Source organism: Heptranchias perlo, chromosome 13 (assembly GCF_035084215.1).
Source record: "Heptranchias perlo isolate sHepPer1 chromosome 13, sHepPer1.hap1, whole genome shotgun sequence".
Taxonomy (NCBI): Eukaryota; Metazoa; Chordata; class Chondrichthyes; order Hexanchiformes; family Hexanchidae; genus Heptranchias; species Heptranchias perlo.
Window position 1 is genome coordinate 27,824,574 of NC_090337.1, and position 18,580 is coordinate 27,843,153.

The 18,580-nt window shown below is 40.6% G+C and overlaps 1 protein-coding gene across 1 annotated transcript in view; it reads right to left on the reverse strand.

Annotated features, from left to right (window-relative positions):
• Positions 1–15,924, reverse strand: part of mcf2l2 (MCF.2 cell line derived transforming sequence-like 2) — a 275,749-nt gene extending 259,825 nt beyond the window's left edge. Inside the window, exon 1 of the mRNA XM_067995223.1 lies at positions 15,783–15,924. Coding sequence (XP_067851324.1) covers positions 15,783–15,924 — 142 coding nt within the window. The remainder of the gene's footprint in view (positions 1–15,782) is intronic.
• Between the last annotated feature and the right edge of the window lie 2,656 nt (positions 15,925–18,580).

Below are 18,580 nucleotides of genomic sequence, written 5' to 3' on the forward strand. Positions count from 1 at the left end.
TGCACACTTTGTTACATGTACAATTTCAAAAGCATTTTTATATCACTGGATGCTTTATTTCCCATTATTCATCAGACATTTCCATTATGACTGATGTTATTTTTCTTTAAATTCATTTCAAAAACATCTCTGTGAGGATTATTATTATGAATGGTTTTATCTTTTTTTCAATTCATAGCTCCTTAAGATGCAGAATTATGACTACTAATTTTATAAACATTTAACTGAAATGTGTTAACAGGAGTATGTTAGATTAAGTTAACTCCGTGTAAACTCATCATCTGGAAATGGATTACTTATTTACACTGTTATATTTGACATTTGTTGGGAAATAATTCAACAGTTGTACTATACACTACATTCTTAGTCAAGAGAAAGGGTTTTAAAAGCCATACTTTTGTAATGGTGACAAATGATCCCTGCCTACGTATGCTTTTAAAGTTTCTAAAGACTTGAGATTTCTAAACCAAGCACATTTAAAACAACACTGAGTTATTCTCAGCTGGTTTTCTCACTTGTTTCTTGACTGATTAAATTTTGTATTGCAGAGGTTGTTTGAACTACAAAATGAAAGTAGTGAAGCAGCATACTTACAGAGTTGTATGAAATCCACATTTACAATTTTCTCTCACTTGAACTCAAAAAACAGCAGATTTGATTTTCCTTTTTTAGTTCATAAGTTGGAAGCGGAAATGTCACTTTAAATTTCCTTCCTCCACTCCAGCTTTTCTGAACCTTGGCAAAAACCCTGCCTGTATACAGTGGCAGGAAAATGTTGCCGTAAATTCTGCCGTCTAACAGCTCTTGTTGCTGTTGTTACAGCACTATCATTCCAGTCCTTCCCCCCAAACATGTCTGTAAAACAGTAACTGGAAGTGTAACCACTTATGTAAGACACCCAGTATGGAATTTTGTATTTTAAAAATTATGCTGCATTATAAACTGCTGTACAGTGATTTCATAATTTAGCTCCAAAGTGGTTAGTGGTGCCAGGGAAAATGATATGGGTTGTGTGTACATCCTCAAACAATTCACCAAATAAAATTCATGCAAGACACATGCAGGCCATAAGGTTGAGATGTACAGTATGAGATGCAGAAGATGTCTATGCAAACAAGTTTTAAAATAAAAGCTAGCTGTAATGCACAAAGTACTTCAAAATGAGAACAAAATTCTGAGTTTCTAACTGGATGAACGTATAAGCTATAGGCAATTAGGGATTTAAAGACTACAGTCTGGAAATTACTGCATGCAATGGTTATTGCACGAGCATTTAACATATTTGTATTCAATTCCTCTCTTGGCTTGTTTAATGGAGGTGTTAATTTTAAATGGATCAACAGGTCAATGCCTCGGTAAATAGCAGAACGAGGAGTTTGATATGACTGCATTAATCGTTTGTATGATAACATCACTTAGTGATTTCCAGGCTTACATTTGCAAATAGTAAATGGTTTGTGAAAAAGTTGAAATGATTTATGCATGAAACAATTTCATAATTTCTGGACCAGCCACATAAATACTGTGGCTACAAGAGCAGGTCAGAGGCTGGATATTCTGCGGCGAGTGACTCATCTCCTGACTCCCCAAAGTCTTTCCACCATCTACAAGGCACAAGTCAGGAGTGTGATGGAGTACTCTCCACTTGCCTGGATGAGTGCAGCTCCAACAACACTCAAGAAGCTCGACACCATCCAGGACAAAGCAGCCCGCTTGACTGGCACCCCATCCACCACCCTAAACATTCACTCCCTCCACCACCGGCGCACTGTGGCTGCAGTGTGTACCATCCACAGGATGCACTGCAGCAACTCGTCAAGGCTTCTTCGACAGCACCTCCCAAACCCGCGACCTCTACCACCGAGAAGGACAAGGGCAGCAGGCGCATGGGAACAACACCACCTGCACATTGCCCTCCAAGTCATACACCATCCCAACTTGGAAATATATCGCCGTTCCATCATCCACACTGGGTCAAAATCCTGGAACTCCCTACCTAACAGCACTGTGGGAGAACTTTCACCACACAGACTGCAGCGGTTCAAGAAGGCGGCTCACCACCACCTTCTCAAGGGCAATTAGGGATGGGCAATAAATGCTGGCCTTGCCAGCGACGCCCACACCCCATGAACGAATAATAAAAAAAATGTTAATTTTAGAATAAATAAGATCTCTGTCTTTTTGTTTTTTTATTTTTAGGCATTTTCTTGCCTCCCCCTTTCTGTGGTATGCATCATCTTTGGTTAAGAGCATCCACACGCACTGACCACAGCAATGTCTCCACAAATGCTGCACTGAAATTGGTTAGGAGATGTGAGAGAGTAGTCCCCACTTTGTTTTTTCTCTCTCTATATGTCCCTCCGAACAGCAGAATGGCTGGCATTTTTAAAAAGAAATAGTGGGAAGCAAATACAATAACATTGCACAAAAGAAAATAATTTTGAGTACTACAATAGAATAATAACTCTACTTGGATTAATTTCATGTTGTTCTTAAATATATATATATATTTAATAGACTGAGATCTGACACTCTCTAACATCGCCTCATAAAAAAGGAGAGAATGCCAAAATTCAGAATTAATTATGTATGATAGGATATGGGCAGCAGAGTTTCAGATAAGCTGAAGTTTATAGAGGATGGGAGGCCATCCAGGAGAGCACTGGAGTAATCGAGTGTGAAAATGACAATGGGAAGGATGAGGGTTTCATTGACAGATGGGCTGAGGTAGGTTTGGAAACAGGTGATATTATGGAGGTGGAGGTTGGCAGTTATTGTAACGGAAAGGGATGGAGACTGGTCAGGGAGGGGGATGGCGAGATTGCGAAGTTTGTGTTGGGGTCTGAAGACAATGGCTTTGGCCTTCCCAAAGCTCAGCTGGAGGAAGTTATGGTTCATCCAAGACTGGATGTCAGACAAGCAGTCTGAGAACTATGGGTGGGACTGAAACTAGTTTGGAAGCACTTTTGATTTCAGTAACAATGTTTTATGGTTATGCCACATTCTGTAGCTGAGACACACATACCGTATACAACTCAACAACAATTTTAACAATAGTCTAAAATATTTATAATCAGTTAACATTAAAACACATTTAAACCTAAAGAAAGCCCCATAAGAGTCTAGTGGATAAAGTCACTAGGGCATTGTTTCAGATTCCATTCCTGACATAACTTGAATTAGTTGACCTCAGCTACATTGATCTCCATGAGTTATGGAGGAGAATAAGCAGTTAGGGTTCACACTCCCAATCACTACCTAGCGATATCTGCTAACAAGTGCACGTGTGCAAGCATCAAATGACAACAGGATTAGTTCAGCTTTGATGCACTCCATGGTTAATCAGCCTTTCAACACTCACTGTCTAGACTCACTTGGGCAACGTGTTGGAAGACCGCCTCTGCCCATGGAATGATATCCTAGCAAGAATCAGGGAGTAAAAGGATAAAAGGACAACCACAACTTTTTCCAGTATTGAGAGCTTCTGTTATCATAACTATACTATGAAAGGAATTTATTCAAAAAAGGTACATTTCTCACTCCTCCTCCTATCGAAGGCATTGACACTTGCTGCATATACTTCCACAGGCACTCCAAGCCCAAGAGATCAGCCTATATTGAATATTAGCAAACTATTTAATTTAAAGAACTGTCATAGCTGAGCCCAATTCTACTTCTCTTCTAAGGAGCAATGTTGAGGTGTCAATGCCACAAAGAGTCACTGGACAGGGATCAAGAGCAGCAACTACACTGGTTTTCTCCTTTTATTTAAAATTTTACAGAATTTATTTCACCAATTGCAGCACTTTATGTAAACCAAACAGAATACACTTTTTGTACCAAAACAATTCTTTGTTTACACAAAGGGTTTTGATGACTTGCCTGAAATTAACTCAAGTTGGCACATAAATAACTTCTTGTGTAAAATGATGTGGAGATGCCGGTGATGGACTGGGGTGGACAAATGTAAGGAATCTTACAACACCAGGTTATAGTCCAACAAATTTATTTTAAAATCACAAGCTTTCGGAGATTATCTCCTTCGTCAGATGAATGAATGAAAAGGTTCTCAAATCGCATATCTTATACGATGTTGGGACAGCATCACACCAATGTGTAAAATGAAACAGAGAAATTCTCTTCATAATAATGTAACCATCCTTTACTAGTTTTTTTTCTACAAGGAGCTCAAGTACATTTTGTCCAATCATCATCATTTGAAATGCTTAATTTAACTTTGCAATTTAAAAAAAAGGGCCTTGCAATACACTGTGAAGATTAATGTGCAAATACTTAATGGGTTCATATACAATTTCTTTGTTCACTATTTAAATGGAGATGTTAACCTATTTCAAATAAACATATGTGTTAAAGCAGATGAATGCAGGCCAATGAATATGAATCAAATTAGTAATAATACAAATTGTGAAGTCACTGTCTAAATGTTTCTTACTTTAGATATTTACTACTAAAAACTTTATGGCTAAAGTTTCAATAAAAAAACTACTTTGCAATTTTTAATGGCATTATATCCATATCCTTTACAATGTGTGAAATATTTCATGTTCATTAAATAATCTAGAAGCTACTGCTAAATATTTTATTTTTAAATCTGCATTGTTTTCTAATGAAGCACATCAATTTCAGAGCCACAAAGGTTCATAACTTGAATGAATTTGTTGCAATTTTTAATGGTAGAAGCTGTTGATACATCTTAGGCGTCACTTTGATGACAATGTATTTTTCTCTAAATCCTTTACAAGATAGAACACACTGCAACATGTTGGGTCAAACATGTTATACATCAAGTTGATCAATGGTGCATTTCTCCACCAAGTCAAATGAAAACTGTACTGATCTAGACCAAACTTGAGATAACGTAAAAACTATTGGGTTTAGTGAAAGATGCAACCTCTGCTATAAATTATTTATCCACAACATTGATGAGAACAATTCATGACTCATCATTTGCACCATAGGCTCAGTTTTGCAGTCATGCCAAAAATCTCGTGTAATATTCAATCAAAACATCTACTTCCATTACTCAATGTCTAAAAAGGGAAAACTGGAAGAAAACCATTTAAGTTTGTCATATTCTACTGACTTGTACTCAATAACTAATATGTGATTGATCATTTTTATATTCCACTTTCAGTATATAGGTTTATAAATTGGGGTCCCCAAGCTCTAGGGTCCATGACGGGATCCCAGGAAGTCTGCAATGTCAACGGATTTCTGCACTCCTTGACTTGACATTATTTCTGTTGCATATAATAAAAGTATTTTCTGCAATGATAGTACTATTTTCTCCAGGTAGATGACACTTATTAGGATGGGGGGTGGGCTTCCTGTGAGTATGTCAGTATTTGCAAGGGGATGTCCCTGCAAAGCAAAGTCTGACAAATACTGGCTTAGTGAATATGTTCACAAGATGACGTCCGACTGTGTACATTTGTAAAGGACTCACTGCTGCATTTCATCTCAAATCAAGTAAACCATGCATTAAGTTACTTACTCTAAAATGAAAATCAATATATGATACACAATGAAACATTTACAGAGTTTCACTTTTTAAAAAGCATTTAACATTTGAGAACAGATGATGGAAGCATTATGAATTCTCAATTTACTTGATAGAAAATGGAGTCAATGGCAACTTGCTGAAAGGCATAACCTCAGACATGAAATTACATTAAATCTGACGCAGCAGTTTGGCTGATTCAGTGTCTAAGTCTTCTTCTTTTCCTGTACCATCTATATTTGAAAATGAATTTAAATAAATACACACCTAGAAGTTTTCCAAAGGCCAACCACTCCTGAATCTCTTCTGTAAACTGATAAAATATTTCACTGTTCATCTTGCCTGGATTATATCTGTCTACAAAACATCCAAAAGTGCACATTTCCCTGTCTCTATTTTCATGACTACACAGAACAACTGTCTGTGACTAACTGAGTACAGTTGCTTTCTAAGTAGTAATGAGTTCAGGCTAAACTGAGAATAAAAGAGCCACTTTGTGGTGGGGTGCTGAGCCGTTAATGTAGAGCACTTTTTAAATGAGCGATTATCGGACTACAGCAAGTCATGCAAAACATGCAAAACAGTACTGTTGCAGGCCAAAAATAATGTAAGGTTCAGTTCGTTGTGCCCAAGAGAAGCCAATTCACAGTTTTGTACAAAAATGCAATGCTTTGTGTAAAAAAGTCTGAACATTTACAATTAAAAATGCTATGGGCCATAGATAAAAAAAAAACATTAACAGTTTAGGAATTTGATCATGCCCAAGCCCTAGCTGAGCCTGTTATTTTTTTTAAACTGCTTAATAGTTCTTGATTTCACCTTTTTCCCCCAAATTGATGGGCAAGCTGTTTTAAAAGCAGGTTTCCAGTCTGTTGCTCCTGTAGTTTCTGAGCAGCTGGACTATCCCAATATGTATTTCATAGAATGCTGGAGCAACCATCCTATTTTATCTGTCCCCCCACCAATTGTCTTTCCTCAATTTTCTCCCTGCCTATTCTATAGAATCGCTAACATCGTTATGTGACTTGCTGAAAAAGGATTGATGCATTGGGTAGGAGAGATTTTGTAAGTACATATCAAAATAAGTAAATACTGGTCCAACTCTGCAATACAATTATAATGGTGGTTGTATGAAATCATGTGATTCAGTTGTAGCTATTATTCAAAACTGGTTTTCTAAAAGTTCACATTTGGGCTTCCTGAGTTAGTTGCACTTATCAAGGACTGACGATTAGTGAAGAACAAAGCTTATTTATTAACAAGCTTGATTATTTAAAAAAATATACAATGAAATAAAAATGTTAGCATACAACTGTTTAGTTTTGATCAACTTTATTAGGACATGACTAAAATGACCATAAATTTAAGCCTCTGTCCAGCCATTTAGAATATAGAAATTCGATTGCAAGATAATGCCACTGAATTTGCACTTGTTTTATTCTGTTTTTTATGTTCTGGTGTCGTCAAGATTTGCAGGAAATTTGGGTTTAAGTTCCCATCGGCAAAATCAATGCAGAAACTGGCATAAATTTTGGTGCAATTTCTGTGTAAGTACAATCCAAGAAATTCCAGGCCAAGTGTTTCAGTACTTTGGGCCCCAATTTTCTTGTTAACTGGAGTACCAAAAAAATTGTAAGCATCCAATCCTCCTAACGTTTCCATTATACATTTATGTTCCAATTTTTTTGGATGGAGGGGGATGGTGTTGACTCCTGTCTGTTACATTCAAAAAATTTAGTCATTCAAGACTGGCCTGCTATCAAAAATGGCACTAGGAATGTGTCTCAAACTTTGCTAATGCCTGACATTTAGAACTAATGTAGTTCAAAATAATGAAAGGATTTTGACAGGATGAACAGTGAAAGTTTGCTTCTGTTGGTTGGCTGATCAGTAACAGGGGGGCATAGACTGAGGACTATCATCACTGAAAAAACAAAGGGGGAAGATACAACATTTTTTTGTCAGAGGGTATAAGCATAGAATGCCTTAAACATAAATGGTTTCTGAGATAGAGACTATAACATAATTTAAAAGGCAATTTAAGTATTTGAAAAGGAAGAATATTGCAGAATGTGGGGAAAGGGGAGGAAAGTGGGATTACAGTAGATAGCTCTAGTTCAAGCGCCAGTGCTGGCATGATGGGCTGAATGTCCTCCTTCCATGTGATAATTTCTGCAATTCTATGATTACATAGAACAATATTCATGTCCCAATTCTGCCTTTATATTTCTAAAACTGTTTCCCTTACCATGATAGCATAGCTCTGCAACGTTGAGGCAAAAATGACTGTATTTTGCTTTTTATACTGTTGTAGGGCAGGGACAGGCTTTACATTAGTGAGTGTCCTACAAATCCCTGACATCCAGATAGTGTTAGGGGGCATGTAAATTAATTAAGGCAGGTAGGTAGACAGGCCGCTTTTCCTCCTTGCAGCTCAAACTTCCATCTGTATACATGTCCATTCTCTTTCAGCAAGAAGAGAGAGAGAGTTCTTCTTTAACAAAAAAAGGTTGACGAATTTTTTTTATGAAGGCATGGTCCCTTTAAAATCAGGACCATTCCTACTTATAGGAATATAGTGAAAATTACTGGCAGTTTAATAATGGATTTCACATGCTAACAGCATATTGTAGCTTTTTTCACACCTTTTTATGCTTCTTTCCCCCAACTGTTCCATGTTGACAGTAAAGAAAACTACCCACTCCAGTCTCTGCCAATGCACTCGGTAACTTTCTGCTAAGTATGCAGATGAGACTCTTCCTTTGTTCTCTCTCCACTCACATTTTCAACAGCCTAAATCAGATCCTCAATTTGGGATGTGAATCATGGGTGCAAACCCACATCCTGCCACTCTTCTGGCACAGTATGGCTTTTCCAACTGTTCTCCCTCAGCAAAATCAAAGGTTTGATGAACACTTTTTCCATCAATAAATGCTCAGTGCTAGCATACAGAGCACATTTTAAAAGCATGGCTTGGAAAGATAGTACATCTTTTTCTTTTAATAAGCTGATGTTCCTCATTAGCTACAGAAAGATAAAACATAATATAATCCAGGCAGGTTTGACGGCTGCATTTTTAGATGCAGTTGATCTGAACCAACCTTACATAGTCATGTCAGAAATTCACAGCTGGACCTTGTTAAATGTAGCCACTGCAGCTTCCTTCATTTTTAAATAACAGTCTAGAGTTTTATTTTACCTACAGAAGACACAGCAACAACAAAGCAGAACTCATGTACAAGAAAGCATTTGACTTATAGATTAGAATTCTGAGGAACACTTTATAGATTAAATCATCAAAACATAACAGTTGCAAAACATATTTGATTTTGACACAAAGCTTCAAAATGACTAAATAGTCAATACTCATTAAGCCACATTATATAGTTACTACAATAATGCAAAGTGATTCTGCACCACTGTATAACTGTGTATATTTGTATATTTACTATATGTCACAGTTCAGGATTTTTTGACCATTTTTTCACAGAAAGGACATGGAAAGAGAATTATTTCACTGGCTTTTTTCCATAATTGATAAGCTACTCACACTCATTGGGCACAATTTTAATATGCCGGTGGGAAGAGTCCGGGGTCGGGGGGGGGGGGGGGGGGGTGATTTATGGGCGCCAAACCCAGAAGGGATCGCAACCCTAATGAGGCCAATCACGCCCGGCAGGAGCAGCACATCTAAGGTGGGGGGAGGGGGGGAGAAAGAGAGAGAGAGAGAGAGAGAGAGAGAGAACTCATTGGCAGTTAGGATAGAGACCGGGGTGGGGGGGGAAACAAAGATTAGAGAGGAGATATTGGACATCGGGATCAGAGGGGAGACATCGGACTTCGGGATCAGAGTAGTGGGGGGGTGGTCCAGGCAACATCGTTTTTAAGGTATGTTTATTTAATTTGTTTACAATGGGAAATGTAATTTAATTTAATTTATTTTGTTTATTTTTCACTGATCCGGACCTTCCTGCCTGGTTTTACCAGGCGTGAATTGGAAGCCATGGGAAAGCAGCCCAGGTAACGTTAAAATCTTTTTAACTATCCAATACACAAAAAATAAACTACCTTAAGTACCTCAATGAGGTACATTTGCTCCTTTAATTATCGGCCCGTCGGATTTAAATGGGGGGGGGGCGGGACTTCCTGGTGACTGATGTATGCACACACACATATTTGCCTGAGTCTCATTCAAAAATGTGTGGGTTCCAGCCGGAATGTCAGCCCGCTCCCAAAAACAACAATTTTGATTGCCCCCCCACCCTCAACCCACCCGTTTTTCCCTTTAAAATTTGCGCCCATTGTGTTGGAAGGTTTCCAGTCTCTTTTTGACTGTGAACAGTCAGGAATATATCAGAATGTCAGACACCTAAAAAAGTAGTCTATGGTGTCCATGTCGTCTGCTTAGTAGGGCAGGTTAAAATTGGGAACAGTCAGCTGCCATCCACTCCAGGGTGGGTAAGTAACCTGGGCAATTTTAACTGCCCATGCACCTGGTTTCCACCGGGTGGGTAGGGTTAAAATCGTCCACAGTGTGTCCATTATTTTCAAATCATTATATGAAGATAAATTTTACTGATTGAACTAAGGGGAATGTTACACAATATGTTCACCTTACTATGAGATAAAACTACTCAACAATTCGAATTAAGTAGTAATCGTCTCATGTAGTATTAACCAAGTCCACCTTCAGAGAGATTGAAGAAATACCCATGCTAAAGACATGGAGATCCAATCCAGGTCACAAGGGAGTATTGTTGCTATACCCCCAGGTCCTGATATTGTACAAGTAGATGTAGGGCAATGTGAGTCAACAACCATATGAATAAGACACTTGCAATGCTTATGGGAGCCACCGACACCAATGAACCTGAGGAGATAAATACAGCAGACCCAAATTCTTAACCTAGCACTATGCTGAATTTTGAAACTAACCCTTGCATTTTTTTTATATATAGGTAACCATTTCTAGATCAATTCCTATTAAAATATCTTAGCTAACAAGTATTACTGTCCAGTATGTTTCACTTTCAAGCTAGAAATTTTTGACTAAGAAACTGCCTTGGAGTATCTACCATGGTGAAATCTATGATATAATCACCCAAATAAAAGAACATGCTATTTTCCCACATCTATCAAACTGCTTTTACTGCAGCAAGCATAAGCAACCTAAAGAAACAGAGACTCCAAAATCTCTGGCATTTTATACAACCACATTACATTGTTTGAACAGAAGCACAATGCTATTTTTCTGGGCACTTCCCCAACCCAGATATGCAGCATATTCAGGCAAACAAGTCGGAATTGTCTGAGATGCTGCAGTGCGTCATGAATCAGAAATGTAACCCTGACTCAGAGATTAAAAATTGATCTCACTATATTAAAGAATATCACTAATAGTGCCTTGCCCTGCTTTCCTCAGTCCTACAATTAACTTTTTAAAAATATATATTTCTTGCCTTTCTGCTGCTGTTTTAAATAGTGATTCTGCTGGATAATCAGGAGAACTGAGCTACAGAAGCTCAGACAATAACAATGTGAGGAAGCATAATGAATATTCATAGTTGAATCTTAAGGCCCCTGGGTTAATAACTAGTCACACAATCTAATATATTAAACATTTTACATCTCCATGCACTTCTCATCAACATTTCTCACAATAAATTCTTATGTCCACATTGCTAATGAAGACTGTCTATGCAAACTTGTCATGCTATAATTGTACCCTAAGAACATAAGAAATAGGAGCAGGTGTAGGCGATACGACTCCTCGAGCCTGCTCCGCCATTCAATAAGATCATGGCTGATCTTCTACCTCAACTCCACTTTCCCACCTGATCCCCATATCCCTTGATTCCCTTAGAGTCCAAAAATCTATCAATCTCAGTCTTGAATATACTCAACGACTGAGCGTCCACAGTCCTCTGAGGTAGAGAATCCCAAAGATTCATCACCATCTGAGTGAAGAAATTCCTCTTCATCTCAGTCCTAAATCGCCCACCCCTTATCCTGAGACGATGCCCCCTAGTTCTCGACTCTCCAGCCAGGGGAAACAGCCTCTCCGCATCTACCATGTCAAGCCCTCTAAGAATTTTATACGTTTCAATGAGATCACCTCTCATTCTTCCAAACTCCAGAGAATATAGGCCCATTCTTCTCCATCTCTCCTCATAGGACTATCCTCTCATCCCTGGAATCAATCTAGTGAACATTCATTGCACCGCCTCTAATGCAAGTATATCCTTCCTTAGGTAAGGAGACCAAAACTGTATACAGTATTCCAGATGTGGTCTCACAAAAGCCCTGTACAATTGCTTAGAGTAAAGTCGGTATGACTAATTCTTTTTGATCATTTATGTAATTAATGAGAAGGTTTTTTAATGTTGAGAGAGAAATGGAGAGGCTAAAGGGTTTAGAAAGGGAATCCCTGAGAATCAGGCCAAGGTGGTTGAAGACTCTGATAAGGTTCCACAAAGAAATTAGTAGCAAAAATAACAGTACACGGAATTGGAGGTAGCCTTTTGACTTGGAATTTGGTTGGGAGGTAGGAGACAGAGAGTGGAGATAAAGGGTGGGTACTCTGATTAGCGGGATTTGACAAGTGGCATTCCCTTGGGATCTGTTCTGGGGCCTCAACTTTTCACCGTATGTGTTAATGACTTGGATGAAGGAATAGAGAGTTGTATCCAAGTTTGCAGATGACACCAAGTTAGGAGGTGCAGTAAGTAGTGCAGATGAGAGAAAAAAGTTGCAAAGGGATATAGATAGACTCAGTGACTGGGCAAAACTATGGCAAATGGAGTTCAATATGGGGAAGAGTGAGGTTATCCACTTTGGACCCAAGAAAGATAAATCAGAGTATTTTCTAAGCGGTGAGAAAATAGGATCTGTAGAGGAGCAAGTCGTGAATGGTGGTGGACAATTAAACAACTAATGGGAGGAGGAGGCTCTGTAAACATCCCCATCCTCAATGATGGCGGAGTCCAGCACATGAGTGAAAAAGACAAGGCTGAAGTGTTTGCAACCATCTTCAGCCAGAAGTGCTGAGTGGATGATCGATCTCGGCCTCCTCCTGATATCCCCACCATCACAGAAGCCAGGCTTCAGCCAATTCGATTCACTCCACGTGATATCAAGAAATGGCTGAGTGCACTGGATACAGAAAAGGCTATGGGCCCCGACAACATCCCGGCTGTAGTGCTGAAGTCTTGTGCTCCAGAACTAGCTGCACCACTAGCCAAGCTGTTCCAATACAGCTATAACACTGGCATCTACCCAACAATGTGGAAAATTGCCCAGGTATGTCCTGTCCACAAAAAGCAGGACAAATCCAATCCGGCCAATTACCGCCCCATCAGTCTACTCTCAATCATCAGCAAAGTGATGGAAGGTGTCGTCGACAGTGCTATCAAGCGGCACTTACTCACCAATAACCTACTCACAGTTGCTCAGTTTGGGTTCCGCCAGGACCACTCGGCTCCAGACCTCATTACAGCCTTGGTCCAAACATGGACAAAAGAGCTGAATTCCAGAGGTGAGGTGAGAGTGACTGCCCTTGACATCAAGGCAGCATGTGACCGAGTGTGGCACCAAGGAGCCCTAGTAAAATTGAAGTCAATGGGAATCAGGGGGAAAACTCTCCAGTGGCTGGAGTCATACCTAGCACAAAGGAAGATGGTAGTGGTTGTTGGAGGCCAATCATCTCAGCCCCAGGACATTGCTGCAGGGGTTCCTCAGGGCAGTGTCCTAGGCCCAACCATCTTCAGCTGCTTCATCAATGACCTTCCCTCCAACATAAGGTCAGAAATGGGGATGTTTGCTGATGATTGCACAGTGTTCAGTTCCATTTAAATAATGAAGCAGTCTGAGCCTGCATGTAGCAAGACCTGGACAACATCCAGGCTTGGGCTGATAAGTGGCAAGTAACATTCGCACCAGACAAGTGCCAGGCAATGACCATCTCCAACAAGAGAGAATCTAACCACCTCCCCTTGATATTCAACGGCATTACCATCGCAGAATCCCCCACCATCAACATCCTGGGGGTCACCATTGACCAGAAACTTAACTGGACCAGCCATATAAATACTGTGGCTACAAGAGCAGGTCAGAGGCTGGGTATTCCGTGGCGAGTGACTCACCTCCGGACTCCCCAAAGCCTTTCCACCATCTACAAGGCACAAGTCAGGAGTGTGATGGAATACTCTCCACTTGCCTGGATGAGTGCAGCTCCAACAACACTCAAGAAGCTCGACACCATCCAGGACAAAGCAGCCCACTTGATTGGCACCCCATCCACCATGCTAAATATTCACTCCCTTCACCACCGGCGCACAGTGGCTGCAGTGTGTACCATCCACAGGATGCACTGCAGCAACTCGCCAAGGCTTCTTCGACAGCACCTCCCAAACCCGCGACCTCTACCACCTAGAAGGACAAGAGCAGCAGACACATGGGAACACCACCACCTGCACCTTCCCCTCCAAGTCACACACCATCCCGACTTGGAAATATATCGCCGTTCCTTCATTGTCGCTGGGTCAAAATCATGGAACTCCCTTCCGAACAGCACTGTGGGAGAACCTTCACCACACGGACTGCAGCGGTTCAAGAAGGCGGCTCACCACCACCTTCTCAAGGGCAATTAGGGATGTGCAATAAATGCTGGCCTCGCCAGCGACACCCACATCCCATTAACGAATAAAAAAAAATTTGGGACTCCAAGTATACAAATCATTAAAAGTCAGTAGACAGGTACAAAAAGCAATCAAAATGGCTAATGGAATTATAGCCTTTATCTCAAGGGGGCTGGGATACAAAGGGGAGAAAGTCATGCTTCTGTTGTATACAGCCTTGATCAGACCCCATCTGGAATACTGGGTTCAGTTTTGAGCACCTTACCTCAGGAACGATATATTGGCCTAGGAGCGGGTGCAGTGCAGATTCACCAGAATGACACCGGGACTTAGAGTTTTAAATTGTGAGGACAGGTTGCGTAAACTTGGCTTGTATTCCTTGGGTATAGGAGGTTGAGTGGTGATCTGATTGAGGTGCTTAAAATGTTAAAAGGATTTGATAGGGAGAAACTATTTCCTCTGGTGGGGGAATCAAGAACAAGGGGACATAATCTTAAAATTAGAGCTAGGCCATTCAGGAGTGAAATCAGGAAGCACTTTTTCACGCAAAGGGTAGTAGAAATTTGGAACTCTCCCTCAAAAGGCTGTGGATGCTCGGGACAATTGAAGCTTTCGAAGACTGAAATAGATTTTTGTTAGGTAAGTGTATCAAGAGATATGGAGCAAAGACGGGAAAATGGAACTGAGGTGCAGATCAGCCATGATGTAACTGAAAGGCAGAGCAGGCTAGGGGGGGTTGAATGGCTTACTCCTGTTCCTAATGTTTCTATGAAGGGAGGAAAGGATGCAGGAAGGGGAATGAATGGAAGAGCATATAAGGTTGCAGATATATGGTGGGGCAAGCGTGAAGCGATTTAAAGATTATTTTAAGTTCAATGCACTAGGAGATAGAGAATCACTGTAGGTTAGCAAGGACACAGAGTGATGGATGTATAGGATATAAAATCGGTAACTGAGCTTTGAATGGGTTGCAGTTTATGGAGAGTGGACAATGGCACCACTTTCCCAGTGTTGGTACCACAAGACCAAACCATTATTTGTTTCTAATGCTATCACTATTGTTTGTACCTGAATACATTAATGCAGCATTCACCTACACATAAAGCAGACGCTTCCTTAAATCCTGTCAAGTTCTGTATTTGCAGATAGCATTGATGGGAGAGTTAATCAGATCTTCATCGGAAATACAAGCTGTCACAATTCAAATCCAATTTCATGCCTATCTAGAATAATAGGGGTTAATAAGTAGGCCAAAGCCAAACTTAATTACCAATAATATCAGACATAATTACGCTACTACAGATTATTCTGCAACATGCTAAATAGCTTTAACATGCCTGTATCCTTCCTTGTAACTCATTTCTTGGAGCAATCATGCATCATAGATATAAAAATCTTCCTTTATCTATTCACCTCATTTTAAATTTCAAATATACAAATACAGCATGTTATATGAACTCAGTTTCCATCCCTACTCTTCTTTGTGATGCACAATACAAGGTTTTTATTAGACCACTGGAATTATGTTTTGTTATAATTACAAAATTCAGCACTCTAAAGTATACCCTAAAAAGTATTTAATTAAGTGTTTTCATTGAATCCTAATCAAAAAGTTCCATACATACTCTTCTGTTTTGTGCACTCCAGATGTCGACACATTTGTACAAAGTAGAAGTAAGACTTAATTTCCCCTTCAGATATCCGGATAACATTAAAAGGCACGGCCCAGAGTCCACAACGGTCACAGTCGCAATATCGGTAGGTCATTGATTGCTACCTCCTCAATTATTGTAACTGTGTGAGGGAAATGCTCTCAATCCTTCACAGTCATATGATTCCTTAGTACCTTACTCAAGGTCATGTATTACACTGGAAATCTTACCAGTGAAGCTTACTGGCTAGTGTCATGAGGCTAATTATAATTAGCTGTTCTCTTGTGTACCTATCTTTCATTCTAGAAGATTAAAGGCACATGTAGTTAGCAGCCATGTTTTCACAAGTATTTTTAATAAGGTTGTTTAGTAAATTTATGGCCTGTTTTTCAAGCTGGTAAACAATTCCCCAAGCACATAACTCATTTATATACTGTAACCACATGCTACAGTTCATTGCAATATATTGTAACACTGGCTAGATTTTTTTCAATTCACAAAATTGAACTAATCTCAAATTATGGAAAAAGAAAATATTTGAAGCAAGCCTCAACAAAGTTTTTAACTAATTTAAAGTCTTTATGTTCAAGTGAAGATTTATCCTCAACAAATACTTTCATTACCAGATGGCAACAGTTTTGTCCATCACTAATAATGGTAGCTTAAACCAATTAGATTTTCACTCATCAGGAAAGTAAAATATCAAATATGAAGCTTTGTTAAGCAAGTCAAATTGAAATAACTCAAGAATGACTGTGGTTTTGACAGTGTAACGTCCTTACAAAATAGTCAATGCGCCTGAATTATTTTTCTGAATTCCAGCTTGCTGCGTCACTGTTCCAGCAGCTCTATATCAGGCAAGACAGATGGTCTGCTCCCTGCTGTTACAGACACCACATTACTGTCTCTTAATGTTGGTAGATTAAAACTGGCAGCAAGTAATAATATGATTTATTGATTTTTCCCAATGACTTAAATGTTGTAGGTTGCTTCTCAAATTATTTATGCTCAATATGACCTTTCAACTTTTGAGAATAATCACCAAAATCTGTTTTCCTGCTATAAACTAGATATTAAGGAACATAAAATATTATTATTAAGCCCACTGACCCGCATCTTCCTTTCTTTAGTTACTCCGACTGCTTTTCATCTCCGCTGTAGGTGGCAGTGCAACTATTTCTGATATAATGGTGAGGGGAAATTTAGAAATCTAATGAGAAAAGTCAAGGCAACAGAGTAGTGTAGTTATCTGGGTAAAGATAAGCAGAATGTGGCAGGAAGGGACAGAGAGTTTACCAATAATAGAGCATCAACAAGTAAGGTCAAAGCAGGAAAAAATGGTAGAAAGTCAAAATTAAAGGCTCTTCATCTGAATGCACGGAGTATTCGTAACAAGATAAATGAATTAGTTGCACAAAGAGAGATAAATGGGCTTGATCTAATAGCCATTACAGAGGCATGGGCCCAGATATTACCAGGGAGGTGGGATGGCAGCGGAGGGGGGGGGGGGGGGGGGGGTGACTGGGCGCGTGGATAACCCGTCCAGTAAAATCTGTCCGTTCCCCACGCGATCGCGGGTAAATTGAAGCCACTTAATGTGGCTTCCCGGTTTCCCGTTGTAAACCTGCACAGCAGGCGGACTGCGCACCCACATCACAGGCTGTCAGCTGGAGGAGCCCTATTTAATGGGGCACTCCTCCAATGACTGATCTTGGAGCAAACACCCAAAATTGCAGAATGGAGCAGCCCAGGGGAAAGGCTGCTCCTGGATTTAGTGATGCCTCGCTCCAGGTGCTACTGGATGGGGTGAGGAGGAGGAGGGATATATTCTACCCGGCGGACGGGAGGGAGTGGCCTGCCTCTGCCACCAAGAAGGCCTAGCTCGAGGTGGCAGAGGAGGTCAGCAGCAGCAGCAATGTCTCCCGCACCTGGATCCAGTGCAGGAAGCGCTTCAATGACCTATCTCGGTCAGCCAATGTGAGTACACTTACTCATTCTCCTACACTCCGTCTTCCACATCCCTGCCCCACCCCACAACTCCTTCTGCACTGTCAACACTACTCTATCACATCACTCCTCACACCCACTCAAACCTCATCCTCAACTTACCTGCACTTCCTCACCACTTCCTCACCTCCCTAGTACTCATCCCACCACTACCATTCAACCCAATCCTCATACAATGTCATGGCTCTGTCTCATACTCACCGTCTGATGCATCTCTTTCACGGTCAGCCTCACCCAAACCAATGCATTCAATGGTTGGCCACGTCACCATCACTCACTCACGCCTCTCTACTTTCTCCCCTTCTAGGAGAAGAGAGCCTAGAATGCACCGGAGAGGGCGAGGACCGGAAGGGGGCCGCAACATCTAGTCGTCCTCACAGGCGCGAAGCAGGAGGTGCTGGAACTGACCCGCACCCTCGAGTGCCTGTCCGTCGGGGACGCTGAGACTGGCACCCGACAAACGGCTGGTGACAGAACTTTAACATTCAGCACACACAATAGCAATTGATGTTAACATGCCATGCCATCTTCAGCACCTCAACATCTGTCATCGTGCTTAATATTGCCTTCTTTTCTCTTACAGGGCTTTCAGCGACCACTGTGACGGCGGAGGGTGATTCCTCAGAGGACCTGCTGGCCTCTGAGGGGGCACCGTCACATCTGAGCGAGCCATCCACCAGCGCAGATACACACACCTCGGTGGGTCCCCATCCTCAGTTAGTTGGGGTCGCACATGGTGAGTCACCACACACACGTGAGTACGA